Source organism: Alosa pseudoharengus, unplaced genomic scaffold, assembly GCF_046254945.1.
Source record: "Alosa pseudoharengus isolate Yale_2024_CS ecotype anadromous, Long Island Sound unplaced genomic scaffold, YU_APseudo_1.1 YU_APseudo_1.1_scf_3, whole genome shotgun sequence".
In the NCBI taxonomy this organism is placed as follows: Eukaryota; Metazoa; Chordata; class Actinopteri; order Clupeiformes; family Clupeidae; genus Alosa; species Alosa pseudoharengus.
The window spans coordinates 28762033-28776977 of record NW_027468718.1 but is presented as its reverse complement, the minus strand read 5'-3'; the positions used below and the strand labels follow the sequence as shown (position 1 = coordinate 28776977).

At 40.3% G+C, this 14945-nt stretch overlaps 1 protein-coding gene across 1 annotated transcript; it reads left to right on the top strand.

The window, feature by feature from the left end:
• The first annotated feature begins 3852 nt into the window (after positions 1-3852).
• LOC143099719 (hemopexin-like) lies at positions 3853-8761 on the top strand. The gene is made up of 10 exons (XM_076262645.1): positions 3853-3963; positions 4706-4725; positions 4860-4979; positions 5215-5372; positions 5508-5661; positions 5830-6042; positions 6324-6425; positions 6537-6667; positions 6908-7055; positions 8272-8761. The coding sequence occupies exons 1-10, from the start codon at positions 3899-3901 to the stop codon at positions 8496-8498; spliced, it is 1338 nt and encodes a 445-aa protein (XP_076118760.1). The 5' UTR covers positions 3853-3898; the 3' UTR covers positions 8499-8761.
• Positions 8762-14945: the final 6184 nt, after the last annotated feature.

Genomic DNA, 14945 nt, shown 5'->3' with positions numbered 1-14945 from the left:
GATAAGTCGCAATGCATTCTACTAAGTTTGTCCCACAGACAAAGCTGTTAAATATCGCTATAGGCAATCGGCAAGTCTAGTGGGAATTGTTACGGTGAGTGTTAAACCATTTAACACAAACAGGAGAAATATAACATGTCTTTAGAGTTGTCAAGACAATTCACAGATGGTCGCAAATTGGGCATACACTCGCTTACAACATTTACTTTTGGAAGACGACATAGCGGTACTTGCATGCTTTGAATAGCGAGTGCAAACTCTGTGTTGAGAAAATGCATTGCCTACTTTTTCTTTCAATTATGCAGCATACATGACTATATTATTGAGACCAAATCTGACACACGGGTTGTTTTTTTTTTTTGGGGGGGGTGGGCAGGGATGGATTACTGCACGGGCCTACTGGGCCCAGGGGGCCCTAAAGCCCAAGCCTTTGCAGGGAATCATTGCCTCAATATCAACAAATCAGGACGTAGGCTATGAATCTGATTGAATTTAGTATTGACCATCCCCAAAATATATTACTTTTGAAGCAGGCCTGAAAGAAAAAATAGCTTCCCATGTACACGAAATTGTTCAACAATGGTTTGATTATGTCATTTGAGGAAATCCTGTCCCAACAGCCAGTTGTTGACAGAACAGGATTCAGAGGCCCCAGATTTAATGTAAGGAGGCAAGTCATCAAAAGAGGGATCTCCGGCTTCCTTCTTTCCGCCACCTGCATTGACACTGTAAACTTCACATGGACTCATTGACCTATAGGGTCACTTTGAAGGAAGCAGATAAATGCAGAGACTCTGTAATAGTTGTGATGAGATGTGATTACCGAGACATGTTGGATAGTGTTAAAGGGACACCAGGCAACGTTTTTTGTGTTAATTACTCATCTTTGTAAGTCGGTATATGGTTAACAGCATGTTACCATCCTCATCTATGGTAGGCCTCTGTCACACTCACTGACCTGAAAGGCGCACATCCTGTTGAAGGCGAGGGGAGCTTCAGAGTAAAATCTGTAATTAAATCTGTTAGGTGTGAATAAATTAGGTCATGATATGTTGGAGATTTGCATGCACTCACTGTCTGTGCCTCTCCCCCACACACATGTCCCTCTCAGTATCTTTCTCCTTTACTTCCCACACAGTAAGTGTCAGTATCCCAGAGCATGTACTGCATGTCTGTGTGCTTGATGTGATGTATAAGTGTAATGGATGTGTTCTTGCGGTGGATGTGGGAGTTCTTAAAATGAATGGTGAAGTTGCTTTCGAATTCTTTGATCTTTGTGAGACTTCTACAGCAGCAGTCTGGATAAGGTGTATCGCCCGCCTGTATCCCAGCTCATTTTCATCTCACTGAGATATTAGCCTAGTCTGGTTTCACCAGTCTGACTCAATTCTTTTCATTTTCTGAAGAGAGTCTGGGTACTCTTTATAAATGTTTATAACCCCTAGCATCACAGGTTAATGGGCGTAGACTTTTCGTTAACTTTGAAATCACTGGTCCAGCCTAACCAATCACATTGATTCCTAGCGTTACTTGCTCAGCTAACCTTTATAAACTGATAATAAACAGCATCAGCAGGCAAGGAACAATGTATTTACATTTGTTGAATAAATGTATATTCTTCCAACCGCAACTTTTTTAAAGTTTGCAGGTGTTGCTTCTATCGTTTACCACTGGCACTTTCATTACCAAAAAATGAAGGTGTCCATCATAATTGACTTTGAACAGTGCAACAGTGCTTCTAAATGGCAAATGCAAGCAACATACCAATATAATACACACATGCAAGTGAAATAGTCCTTTGTAAAGCAAACAATTTCCTAGTAGAAACAAGGGTTTAGGTATCAAACAATGTATAAAACACCTGGCAATATTAGGGAAAATACCATATTCATCATACTTATAGATACAGTACAGTACGAAGAGCAAAACCCTCTAAATATGTCTGACCACTTTTCTTTTAACATTTTTTATCAGGCTCCTATAGGTTTTTGCTTACAAATTGAGATTTCAGACCAGGAAGAGACTTGTATTTATAGTGGATTTTGAATATGTAAATAGTAAATTCTGGAATGGTCAAATGGAAATGTCCTAGTTGAATGACCTAATGTTATTTAAAAGAGTGACTCAGATGCAGTGAAGCAATTATGGATTACCCTCAATTGTTGCAATTCAGTAGGCTACTATCCTTGCCAGCCAGCTGTGACCTCACATGTTGACTGAGCAAAATGCTGTGTATCAACTGCAGGAATAGTCACACATGTGTATGTGTATGCTGTGTATCAACTGCAGGAATAGTCACATTGCATCTGATTTGTCTACTAAATGCTTTGTGTTTTGAAAACAAAAAGTCAATGAACTCTCTTCATGGGGACGGATATCCTCTTGCCGTGGACATTTCAGAGAGCTTTGGCTGAAGTATTATGCTAAAGACACTGCGCTGATTAGTGGATGAATGGATAGAGTTATCACCTTATGTGCACTGGAATAAAACAGTCTCGATTTCAATGTCCAGTTGATTTTGAATAGCAACAACCAAATCTGCCTCTTTTTGTCAGGGCTGCGAGCCTTAATGGTAATGCTTGGATCTCTATGTGCTGGTAACGTTCCAGAAAACCGAACAATTTGTTTTGTTTGGTGTCAATATTTAATTGGATTGCGTGGATGCTTTGCAACAGCATTTCCTGTAGGTCAGGAACAACGGGATGATTCACCATGATTTCAGATCCACAGAATAAACAAAGACTATAAGACAGCACAGAGCACTGTTATTTTTTTGTTTTCAAGATGACCTTCTAGTTGTGGGTCAGTGGCACTAAAAATGTATGGTAGAACATGGAGGACAAGCAATGGTTAGATGATTACATTGACAACCTGCACTTTGTCATCCATTATGTCTGAAAAGTTTTAGATGGGGACACACTTTGTGAAACTTTTGAATAAATATCTACACCACATGTAGATAAATAAACAAACAAATACACATTTAAGGATCCTCATTTTAACCTGAAATATCATGAAATTTTAAATCTAAAATAAGATTGCATACGTACCACTGAGTTGGATTGATTTATGGCATGTTTCAGCTTTATATGCTGAAAGTTTGTTTTCCTTCACCTCTTTCTCTTTGATTTATGATTCACATTGGACAATGACCCCATGTTTTTTTTTTAATATTATCTGCCATCCAACTACAATGGTATTCCATCATACAATTCTGTGCTATGCTATGCCATTCCAAAATGCACTGTATCTAAGGTATGTGCTGAATGAATTCCAATTTTCATCAGAAAATACCACAGGACATATAAATCAAAGTAGTTGCATGAATGTGTGGACTATTCCTGTCTCTTTTCTTTCCATGTTTCTCTTCTTGAACATCCGTTCATGTTTTGTGTAATACGTCCAAACTCTGAAAACTCTCCATTCAGAAGTATTACTAACATAAATGACAATCAGTCTATTAATAATGAGTTGCCATCATACTGTATTTAATATACAGTTGCAATCATACTGCATTGAATATGCTCCTTTGTGTACATTTTGTAGTCACAGATATTTACTATATTTATATTAAACCTGGTCTGAGTGTCAAAAATATTTGAGTTCTTTTTATGGCCTTCATGGTGTGGTCGTTGTGGGGGTTAACTAACCCATGTATCTTTGTATGTGCTTACTGTGTATATTTACACATGTGTGCGCAGAGGGGAGGTGACAAGTATGACATAGGTTGTGTGTGTGTGTGTGTGTGTGTGTGTGTGTGTGTGTGAGTGTGTGTATACTCCCCACCACTTCCCCTCTCTCCTGGTGGTGTGGGTATAAAAGTTTGAGTCCACTGGCACATTGGGCACCTTGTCCAGCTGATCTCTCTCCAGAGGTTGCACCAGAGGTCCTGCTCAGCATGAAGCTACTCTTCCAGACACTGTGTCTCTGCTTGGCCCTGGCGCTGGGTCGCGCCGCACCCACGTGAGTGTTCCGGCCACTGAGTCTGACCCCAGTCAGTCTCCACTGAGCCTCACCCCGCCACTCTCTCATCTCCTTGGGATTTAATCCGTCACTTTTGTCTTCTTCCCACTTCTCTCTCTCTCTTTACTCCCCCTTCTCAACTTTTCTCCTTTTGCTGTCTCTCTCTCCCTCTCCTCCACACCCTCATTCGTTGTCTTCCACAGTTATACAAGCAAGCAAGATTATGCAAAATTGTGGACTTTTGTCTGATCTGTTTGCCAGGGAGTTAAGTCAATATCAGCCGTTTGGAAAGGCTATCGATTAGGCCTTTTTGGCACAAGGTCCTTGCTTGCATGACTCTGCACCCATTTGGAATACTAACTGCAGCACAATAGAGAGTAGAATTACAACAAGCTGCAGAGCAATACATTCAGACTGCCAGAGATCAGGACACTGTATTATGTTGAAAGGTTTCGGGAATAGAGTTTGGTTTCTCTTGTGCTTCAGTTCTCTTCAAGGTTATTTCTTGTTATTTTTCTGAATTCCGATGTTTTGCCATGTGCAATGCTGAAATGCACAAGAGATTATGAATCAAAAAAGACAGAAATGATAAAGGACTAGAAAAAGGATATGCCACATGATGTCAAATTAATTTAGACTGGACTGACACATGCTCTCTCTCTCTCTCTGTCTCTCTCTGTCTCTCTCTCTGTCTCTCTCTCTCTGTCTCTCTCTCTCTGTCTCTCTCTCTCTGTATGTTTAGACATGATCTGATGATGGCAGGTAAGCTTTGAATATGATCCCCCTGTGAATATAATCCACCAGTAAAGGAACACAATCATCATTTAACACAAAATACTCCAAAATTGCAGTCTTCCATTGTTAGCTAAAACAACATTAATCACACTGACCCTCAGACCATCGCCATGGAGATCATGGCTCTGCGGGCCACCATGATGCTGTACTGGATCGCTGTGAGGGAATCGAGTTTGATGCCATCGCCCCAGATGAGAGCGGAGTCATGCTCTTCTTCAAGGGTTGGTGGAACAAAGATTTGTGTAGTGCTGTGATGTACACATACAGGACTATATAAAGTCTTATTCAGAGAAAGTAAATAAACATATGTCCATTGAAAAATATTTTAGGTCATTATAAATGGAAGCAAAAGTTGCACTTTATTATTTTTGATATAAATGATCAGAATAATGACTCCATAAGAGCAATCCTGCCCACACTGAAGAGCTGCATTGAACTAATTATATTGGTTGTCAGGTGACCATGTGTGGAAGGGTTTCCATGGGCAACCAGAGTTGATCAACTCCTCGTTTAAGGAAGTGGACGAGCATCACCATCTGGGCCACGTGGATGCTGCCTTCCGTATGCACTATCCTGTTAACACGGACCATCACGATCACACGTTCCTCTTCCTGGTACGCTCCAACACAGAACTCCACCTTTTTACCCAAGTGATAGATATAATCCATTCTCAGTGGCATAGAGCCATAATGAACTCCCTCAAATCTGTAAACCTCCTACCCTATCACTCTTCCCTACTCTGCCTCTAGGATGACAAAGTCTTCAGTTATTACCAGCAGTCCCTGGAGAAGGGCTTTCCAAAAGATATATCTGAGGTGTTCCCTGGGGTGCCCAGTCATCTGGATGCAGCGGTGGAGTGCCCTAAAGGAGAATGCGTGACCGACTCCGTTCTCTTCTTTAAGGGTGAGACTATATGAGCTGGAACTTCAAACACAAGAGAGAGTTGCACAGAGAGAGGTGTTATGAAGAACAACACCGTTCCATTTTTTTGTGACTCTGAGTATGAAATGAGGATCAGTGTTTCAGTCGTTCATGTGTGTCACTGTGTATCTTTGTTTTCTTGACGTGCAGGAAACACAGTGTACCTCTACGACACCAGGACCAAGACGGTGAAGTCCAAAGAGTGGTCGCACCTGCCCAACTGCACCTCCGCCCTCCGCTGGCTGGAGCATTATTACTGCTTCAGTGGACATGAGTTCACCAAATTCCACCCAGTCACTGGCACCGTGGTGGGCAGTTACCCAAAAGATGCCCGCAGGTACTTCATGCGCTGCCCCAACTTAGGTGAGCACTGGGAGTCTGGAAGCATTCATGGAAAGGATATTATCATTAGCCCTCACATCCCACTTATTCTCTTCTGTAAAATAAATTAAGAGTAATGCTGCATGTTCTATCTTAAAGAAGTTTATAAATAAAATCACAATCATAAAAGGTAACTGGGCGGTGAACACCACAGAGATATCACAGTGTGACTGTCATAGTGATGTTTCATCCAGTAAAGTTTAGAGCTTATTTTATTGACATGTTTCATGTTTATTTTATTGATCTGTGTTATGGTCCACTAGGCCATGGCCATGGAACCAATGACACATCGCGAGATCTCTGCAAAAATGTCACAGTGGACGCCATCACCTCAGATGACATGGGCAAGGCTTATGTATTCAAAGGTGCTTCACCATGTCTCTTACCTGTAGTGTAAGCTTGTTCTGTATGAATACACAGGGCGAAGTTAGTGTTGTATAAGAAGCTGACGACTCTCCCCGTTCTCTGGCTTTTAGGTCCTATTTATATGAGGTTGGACACACACCGGGATGGTTGGCATCCATTCCCCATCAGCAACACCTGGAAGGAAGTGACTGGAGCTGTGGATGCTGTCTTCACTTATGATGGAAAAGTCTACATCATCAAGGTACCAGCTCTCACCCAGACTTTGTTGGCCCATTTCCAACACTGTCTAGTACATCAGCCAGTGACTATAACTTTATAAGTACATGCAAAAATACACCTCTTCCTATAACTAACTAACTAACTGTCAGGATTGTAAAGATGAGAATTAAGAGCTTAACATCTAAATATTCTGACAATGATGAGCCCACTGTACCGAATGTGACATGATGGAGCAATATTTGTTTTTTTATTTACCCTACAGGGAGACCAGGTGTACATTTACAAATCAGGTCCAGGTTACACACTAATTGAAGGGTACCCCAAAAGCCTGAAAGAGGAGTTGGCCATTGAGGGGCCTGTGGATGCAGCTTTCGTCTGTGGACAGCATGAGATTGCACACATCATCAAAGGTTATTGACACACGCGCACACACACACACACACACACACACACACACACACACACACACACATAATCACACACACACACACACCACTCATGGAGGAACAAGCTGTTATCACCTTTTATTTGTCACCATTCTGCACAGGTGTTCAGTCTATCTTTAGGTCATGACAGGTGTTCTCCAATGAACTGACTTTTTTCTACCCAGTCAAGCACTGTTGGATAACATTTTGTTGAAATCTCTCTCTCTCTCTCTCTCTCAAATTCAAATTCAAATTCAAAAGGAGCTTTATTAGCATGACCATAACGTTGTACAGTATTGCCAAAGCATTTGGGTCAAATACATCAAATGGGGAGGGGAGGAAGGGGAAACACACAAATCACAAATAAAACAGAATAATGATAATTGTACACAAATATGAATTATGAACTATGGCAATGGAGAAGGGTGTGTGTGTGTGTGTCTGCATGTTTGTGTGGGCATGTGTTCGTGTGTGTGTGTCTGTGTCTGTGTGTATGTATGAGTGTATGTTCATATTTAGGTAGTGTAAGTTTCACATCAGCAGGTCCTTTCATTATGGCAGGAATATACGTATTGAGCGGCAAGGAGGAGGCATTTCTCTTTCTCTCCAGTGAGGAATGAAAGCCTCTCCTCATCGCTCGCTTGCAGGAATTCAGGGAGGACATTTGTCATCTTTTCAAAATAAGTTCTCCTAATGTTAACATATTTTGTGCACTGTGTCAGGAAGTGTATCTCTGTCTCTACTGTGTTTAGGTCACAGTGGTGGCACAGTCTAGTGTCTTTCGGCAGCCATGTTTGTCTGTGCCTTCCCACCTCAATGGCCAGACTGTGTTCACTGAGTCTGTGTTGTCAGTGTGGTTCTCAGGTTTTTGTCTTGAATGTGTGTCAGGTAGGGTGCTAGCTGATATTCTCTGTTTAAGGCCAAATAGAATTGCATTTTACTTAGATTTTTTGTTTTATTCTTCCAGTGGATTATGTAATTTTGTTTAATAGTTTTTGTAATTTGGTTTATCCTAATTTCAGTTGCTTTGTGATTCAGATGCTGCGGTGTCAGTGGGGAATTTGTGTGTGTGGAGTGGGTGGATGAGATCAAACTCAGGACCAGCTTAGTTAGGGGACATTTTTCTTTGTTTATCTCCTGGTACTGAAGGGCTTTATAATGGAATGAATTCTTTCTCTCTCTCTCTCTCTCTCATATACAGATGAAAAGATGTATGATGTTGATCTGACAGTGACTCCCAGAGTCGTGGATAAAGAAGCTCACCTGCCCTTCAAAAAGGTGGATGCTGGCATGTGTGGTCCAGATGGGGTGAAGATTTTTGTGCAGGACGATTTCTATCGTTACGAGACACCTCAAGTCCTGGCCTTCAGCAAAATCCGCCCTGAGCCACACAAAATCTCCAAGGAAATACTGGGCTGTAACCACTAGGGGGAGCTGCAACCACACACATTCATATCCAGAGTTGGGGTTAGAGAAAGACAGAGGGGGAGGGGGAGCACACAAGCATAACAGTTCCATTTATTTCAATATTATGGGTCAGGGAGAATACTAATTGCCACACATTCCTACTTAATGTATGGAAGATTATGTGACTTTGCTACCTCAGTCTTGCTTTGTTACTATGTGTTTTAATCCCAGATTTTATTTGTTGTTAAACATATTAAACATAGCTCTCCCATTGGTTATATTAAAAAGAATAATACAATTAAAGTGATAAAAGAAACACTTTCAGCCCACTGTTTGTCCTTTTTTGTCCTGACAGAACTGAGCACTATAAGATATGTCATTATTCTGAATGAACCCGGATGAACCTGCAGGTCTGTCTAGACACAAAGTGGAGAGCCAATTTCCAAATCACCAAAAACCAAAGAACCACATCCGCTTATCCGGCATGGGGCGGGCTTTATATGAAGACAGACAGGAGTACAATTGGCAGATCTGTTCAACACAACCGATGGCTGTGGTGATGGTGTCAGTGTTATACAGTACGATATGGATGTGTATTTTCTTCGAACTTGAGTAAACAACTGGATTTAAATCAGTTTTCATTTACAAGAAAGATGTGTTTGCCATACCTCCGGAAACACTACGTAAGAGCTTAATGTACCAATTTAAATTGAATTTCACTGCTGGTTACGCTTCATTCTCAGCTTCATTGACTTCCAGGAGTGTAATCAGATGTGAAATTAAACTTTGAATTTTAAAATTGGTGCATTAAATTCTTACCATATCACTTTAGAAATGCAGCAAACACATGTTTCTTGTAAACAAAGGTTCTAAATGCAGTTGTGTACTCAGTTTCTAAGACAATACGCATTCATATCTGTTTAACCCTGTCGCCATCAGTACAGCCATTGGTTGTGTTGAATGCACTGCTCTATCTGTCATCATATCAGGCCTGTTGCCTGCTGGATAAGCGATTGGATCCTGAGTTTTCTGTGATTTGGAAACTGGCATCAATGGGCTCCTTTCCAGACTGACCAGTAGAGCAAATTCGGATTTGCCAACAGGTTCAGCTGGGCTTACCCAGGCTAGAATGAATTTACCAAATTTCCCTCACGGGATCAAAAGAGTATATATACTTAGAAAGATCCTCAGAGCCATCCTCAATCACACTTCAGATTTTGGAAGCAGTCTGGTGTTAGCCTGACTAAAAGAAGCCTGGAATTATCTTGATTTTTTGTTCAGGATAGCTTTCCATGGTAGCCTAAATGAGCTGCCAAAAGTAGAGGTAGAGTAATACATCTCCATATATTTCTCTCTACAGTCAATTTTTAACCTTTTCAGTAGTTCTGCAGTAGTGGTCATGTAGATAACAAGTTGCTTGGAACAAATCTCTGACATCAAAAAATAAAGCACAAAAGTCTAACATATTAGACAGTAGATACATAGACTATACTTAATTTATACTTTATTTTGGTTATTAATAGTTTCAATGAGTTTCAGACAATACTGATACCTGATAATAAAAAAATGCAAATGGAACCTTTCTCTGCACTTCAACTTTCCTCAAGTCTACATTATTCTATCCTTGGTTTAATTCTTTACATTTAGCGAAGAATTCACAAAACTCTGGACTTTATAACCAGCTGGTAATAGCCTATCATAGGGTAAGTAGCAACTTTACAAGGTGAACACAACACAAAGTGGAAATAAAAGTTTTATCTTATTATTAGTAGTAGTTTTATCTTATTATCTTTGAATGCTGATAAATTGCCAACTGTTGACAGCCATCTTCAACCATATTATTCAAAGCTGTGCAATAAAATGAAAATATACCATGGATAGTTGTCTTTCCTGCAGTCATTGGTCAATTTTATTCCTCTTTCTTTCCTTATCTCAACATCAGCTTGTGTTTTTGTCAAGTTCCACAGCTTACAGCCACTATGCAGTCCTTCCCATGCAGCATGCATTTCAGTTAGTCTGGTGTGGTCTGATTGGTAGTGAAAAATTCTGCTATTTTTCTGCATCCTGGTCTTAATTGGAGAATGCTTTTATGCTTTCAGTGTCATTTTGGTTTATACAATGTATTACCCTGGTCATTATCTTGATATTTGGCATTAACAAAACAACAACAACAAATGATTGTTTAAATACATCAATGTAACTTGTGACAAATGTTATAGCGCAAGGGCATTATGAAAGAAGAGGACATCAGTACCATGCAGTCCAGAGGTCCCTGATCTTGGCATGGCACCCTTTGTATAGTCAGCCTGGCCTTGGGTGCACTTCGGGGTATAAAGGGGAAAGGGCCATCCGGTCAGTGACTCAGGCAACGTGAGGGTCTGATCAGACTCTGTTAGGTATTAGCAAGCCCGTCTGGATCGTCTACACTTTAACCTAGAGGGCCTCAGCAGAGACAGCCAGCAGGCAGATGGCTAGCCAGCACAATCATCCAAGCCTTCTGCTGCAGCTAGAAGACGGGCTTTGGTTGTAGCATCAGACAGTCATTTAGCTAACGTTACCCGGTAACGTTAGCATCTAGAGCTAGAACTAGAAGCTACAAGTTATTATAACAACTCCATAGGTGGTCATGGTTTCCGAGTGTGTTGCTAATATTTTGTCTCCTGGTGGATTTTTAATGTTTGTCAACATCATTCAATGATAATGGTTCATGAAAATCTTGATATAAAGTTCTGTAAATAACAGTGATTAATGCACTCTTTTTTTCTTCTTTGATTCACAGGGGTGATCCCCAAAACGGACGGTGGAATCTGCCTGCATTCATGGAAGTATCACAAGCTTTTTCTAGCTATCTGTTCAAAAAATAAACTGCCAAATAAATAAATGTCGAACTGTTTTATTTCATTGCATGGCTATTGTTGCCCATTGGATGGATTTTAAAACATTATATTGTAACATTAATGATTTGCAAACATTTATTTGAATTATTATCAATTAATATGATTGGATCAAGGAGAAAAATAAGATACTTAGAATAACCCATAAATTAGGTCAGCATAACCCAGAAATGACAGTGAAAATAATATAAATCCTGGGTTGAATAAGACAGTCTAACCCAAACATTGGGTTATCGTAACAAAACTGTTAGGTTAAACCTACATAATTGTTGGGTAGGCTATCAACCCAACTCATTGGGTTGACCGAACAACCCAATTTTCGGGGCTAATATAACTCAGTGCTGGGCTCGACCACTATTTACCAGTGATTGGGTTGTTTTTAACCCAATGTTTTTTAGTGTAAGGGGTCAGGAGGTCACAGATGTAGGGGGGAGCAAGGTTGTGGAGGGCTTTGAAGGTGAGTAGTAGTACTTTGTATTTGATCCGGGACGGAACTGGTAGCCAATGGAGTTGATGGAGAATGGGGGTGATGTGTGCTGATCGTCTGGTATGGGTGAGGAGCCTGGCTGGTGTGTGTACACATGCGTGGGTGTGTGTGGGTGTGTTTGTGCAAAGACAATTCATCACATTGATGAAATGAAAATAAACACATTGTTAGGAAGAGGTGGCCTGGCAACAAGCTCGAACTAAGTCTAGGGAAATTAGATGTGCTGCCCAGACCAGAGTCCCTCCCTAAGTGTGTGCAATGGTGTGGCAGTCAGTGTGTACGAACTAATAGGAGATGAAATGCAAGAGGACACCAGCTTACCTCCAAGTCCTGGACCAGCCCGCGCATTGCCTTCTCTAGCGACCAGCCCATGCGTAATTCCTACTTCCAAGAATGTTCATAGAAAATGTGGGGGAAACCCCAACACAAATACAAAACAACGAAAATGTGTCCAAACACAAAATATATCCAATGGGAGAAAGGGAAAATTCATCAAAAGGGGTCCAGGGCGGAAACCATGAGGTGCTGGTAGGCCCCAAACAGGCCTTTCCTCATGTGATGTTTACAGTTTGTTCTTGAGTTTTTTAGAGGCATTGCTAAACCCGGAATTGCATGCATAGTCAAAAAGGTTACTGTACAAGAGCACCAAAAAACCTGGAGTTCCTGCCAAGAAAAGATTGAGAGCTTGACCTGCTTCAAGACACACCTGAATCCACAAATACATCACGTCACCTGAATCCACACATACATCACGTCACCTGAATCCACACATACATCACGTCACCTACTTTTAAAACAAATTCATTCTTTATCACTGATTTATAGCAAGCAAACATCTCTAAAGGAATTACATCAAATAAATGCATCCATATTTGTTTAGAGCTACTGTAGCTCCACTACAACTTATCCACTATATCTGCCATGAGTTCTACAGTCTCTAGAGCACACAGACGTTCAAATGTACTTTTTTATTTAAAAGTGGTAAAAGAAAGGTCACTTGGACAGATCTGTATCATGATTTTCTTTGCCATTTGGGTGAGGTCTCAGTCCTATTCATTTGAAAAACAGAAGTTGTGTAAATATTTTTAAAATGTCAAGGGGGATTAATCAATATTTCTTGGATGTAAACGTATATCCTTGGTAATAGTTGCTGACAGTCTATTGGTTTAACCTCAGGTGACTTTGCGAGTCAGTGAATTCAGTACTTGCACAGTCCAGATTCTATACCGTTAGAGTTATCTATTAGCGATGACTGCTGCAAACAGGGAGCGTTCCTCGATTTGCTACACATTTTGATTTTATATAAAGGAATCATTCCACCTTTTGGATGCTGAATTTAGTGAATCTAAGTATCAAAATTGCAGTTTTGGAGGAATTTGCAGTTCATACTCAGGATATAGTAATATTTTGGACATAACAAAACTGCATTGCGCTACATAATACTTCAGTTTACTGCATGTTTGTGCAGAAATGCAACATTTTGAACATGCAAATATTGCTGTACTGCATTATCCAATGCAAGGGATCCCAACACCCCATGAGTATTCAAGTGTAGATGTATCTGTAAAGAGACATGCTGTGACAAATGTGCCATTGCATGAGTGTGTGGTGTGTGGGTAGTGGTAAATAGTGATGCCAATCATATTGACAATGTCACATAAATAGTGTCTTTATTGAAAGAACTGCCTTATCTAACAAATTATTGCAACTTTTACCTGACCTCTGTAAATGTGTGTGTTTGGGTAAATACTAGCCATGCGCACAATCTTTATGCCCTTCGATATCATGACTCAGAGCCAACAGTGTACTGTAGCTGTGCCAACTCTGGGAAATAAATCTTCATCTTAGCTCACAAACTTGATTTACAGTAATATTTCCATTTACATTTAGAAAGACTTGTTAAGAAGATAATTAGTAACTTCACATGGAGAGACAGCCAGAAAGAGAGAGAGAGACAGAGAGAGAGAGAGCGTGAGAGAGAGTTATGTTAATGATCAGCAAATCTACCTTTATTGTGACAGACTGATAGAGGTGAATGCATGTTTATTTATTGTTTTAGCTACTCTGTGTTATTTAGGCTTCTGGTTCAGCAAGAAACCAAAAAACATTCAATAATGCATTTCATCATCTAGAATATTCTGGGTTCAGAGTCACAGCATGGGACCAGTGTTGCCAGATCTTGGGAGAAAAATAAGCAACCAGGCCAAAAATGTATTTAACCCTAACCCAAGTCTCTTATTGACCAGCAAAAGAAACTCTGTTATTAATGGGTTATTTTGTGCAGTCTTGATTTACGAGGAAAATGTATAAGTGACTTTACAGATAAACAACCCCAAGTTGCTTACAATAAGTGAACCTGGCAACTCTGTATGGGACAGTCTATCCATAGTCGTAACCATACAGTAAGATTTGCATAGGCCCTTGTTTAGGAGTGTCACATAATTACATTCCTTTGAACTAAAACATAAAATTCAACGTGATGATTTATTTGTTTGTAAATATGTAATACACTTCATGTGCTGATTGAGATAAACTCATGTTTAAAAATACTTTTTGGACATACGTTGTCTACAATATTACCATTCATTTACAGGTAAGTAGCCTACCACTTTATTGAGAACCTGCATCCGTCAGTGGAAAAATATATCTCCTTGACTCAAGACAAAACTTTTACATTTATTTTCTACATTTATTGGGCATACACTTTTATCCAAAGACTCTCGCAGTCCAGGTAAATCAAACACCTTAGTTGTTGTGTGTGTCATGTGGTTCTGAGTGGATGGCATTGGTGAGCTGAGTATCTCCCAGCTGAGCTTAAGGAACAAAACCTGCAACCATTCACATTGGCGGTGGTAGTGTAGTGGTTAAAGAGCTGGGCTAGCGTGCAGTAGCCTGAAAGTTGTCGGTTCAATTCCCGGCTTCCACCGTTGTGCCCTTGAGCAAGGCACTTAACCCCAAGTTGCTACAGGGACAATGTCATCCCTTGTAATATAGCTGGCAAATGTAAGTCACTTTGGTCAAGAAGTGTTTGTTAAATGTAATGTATTAATAATAATAATATAATAACCCTAGGCTAAGCTTATCACA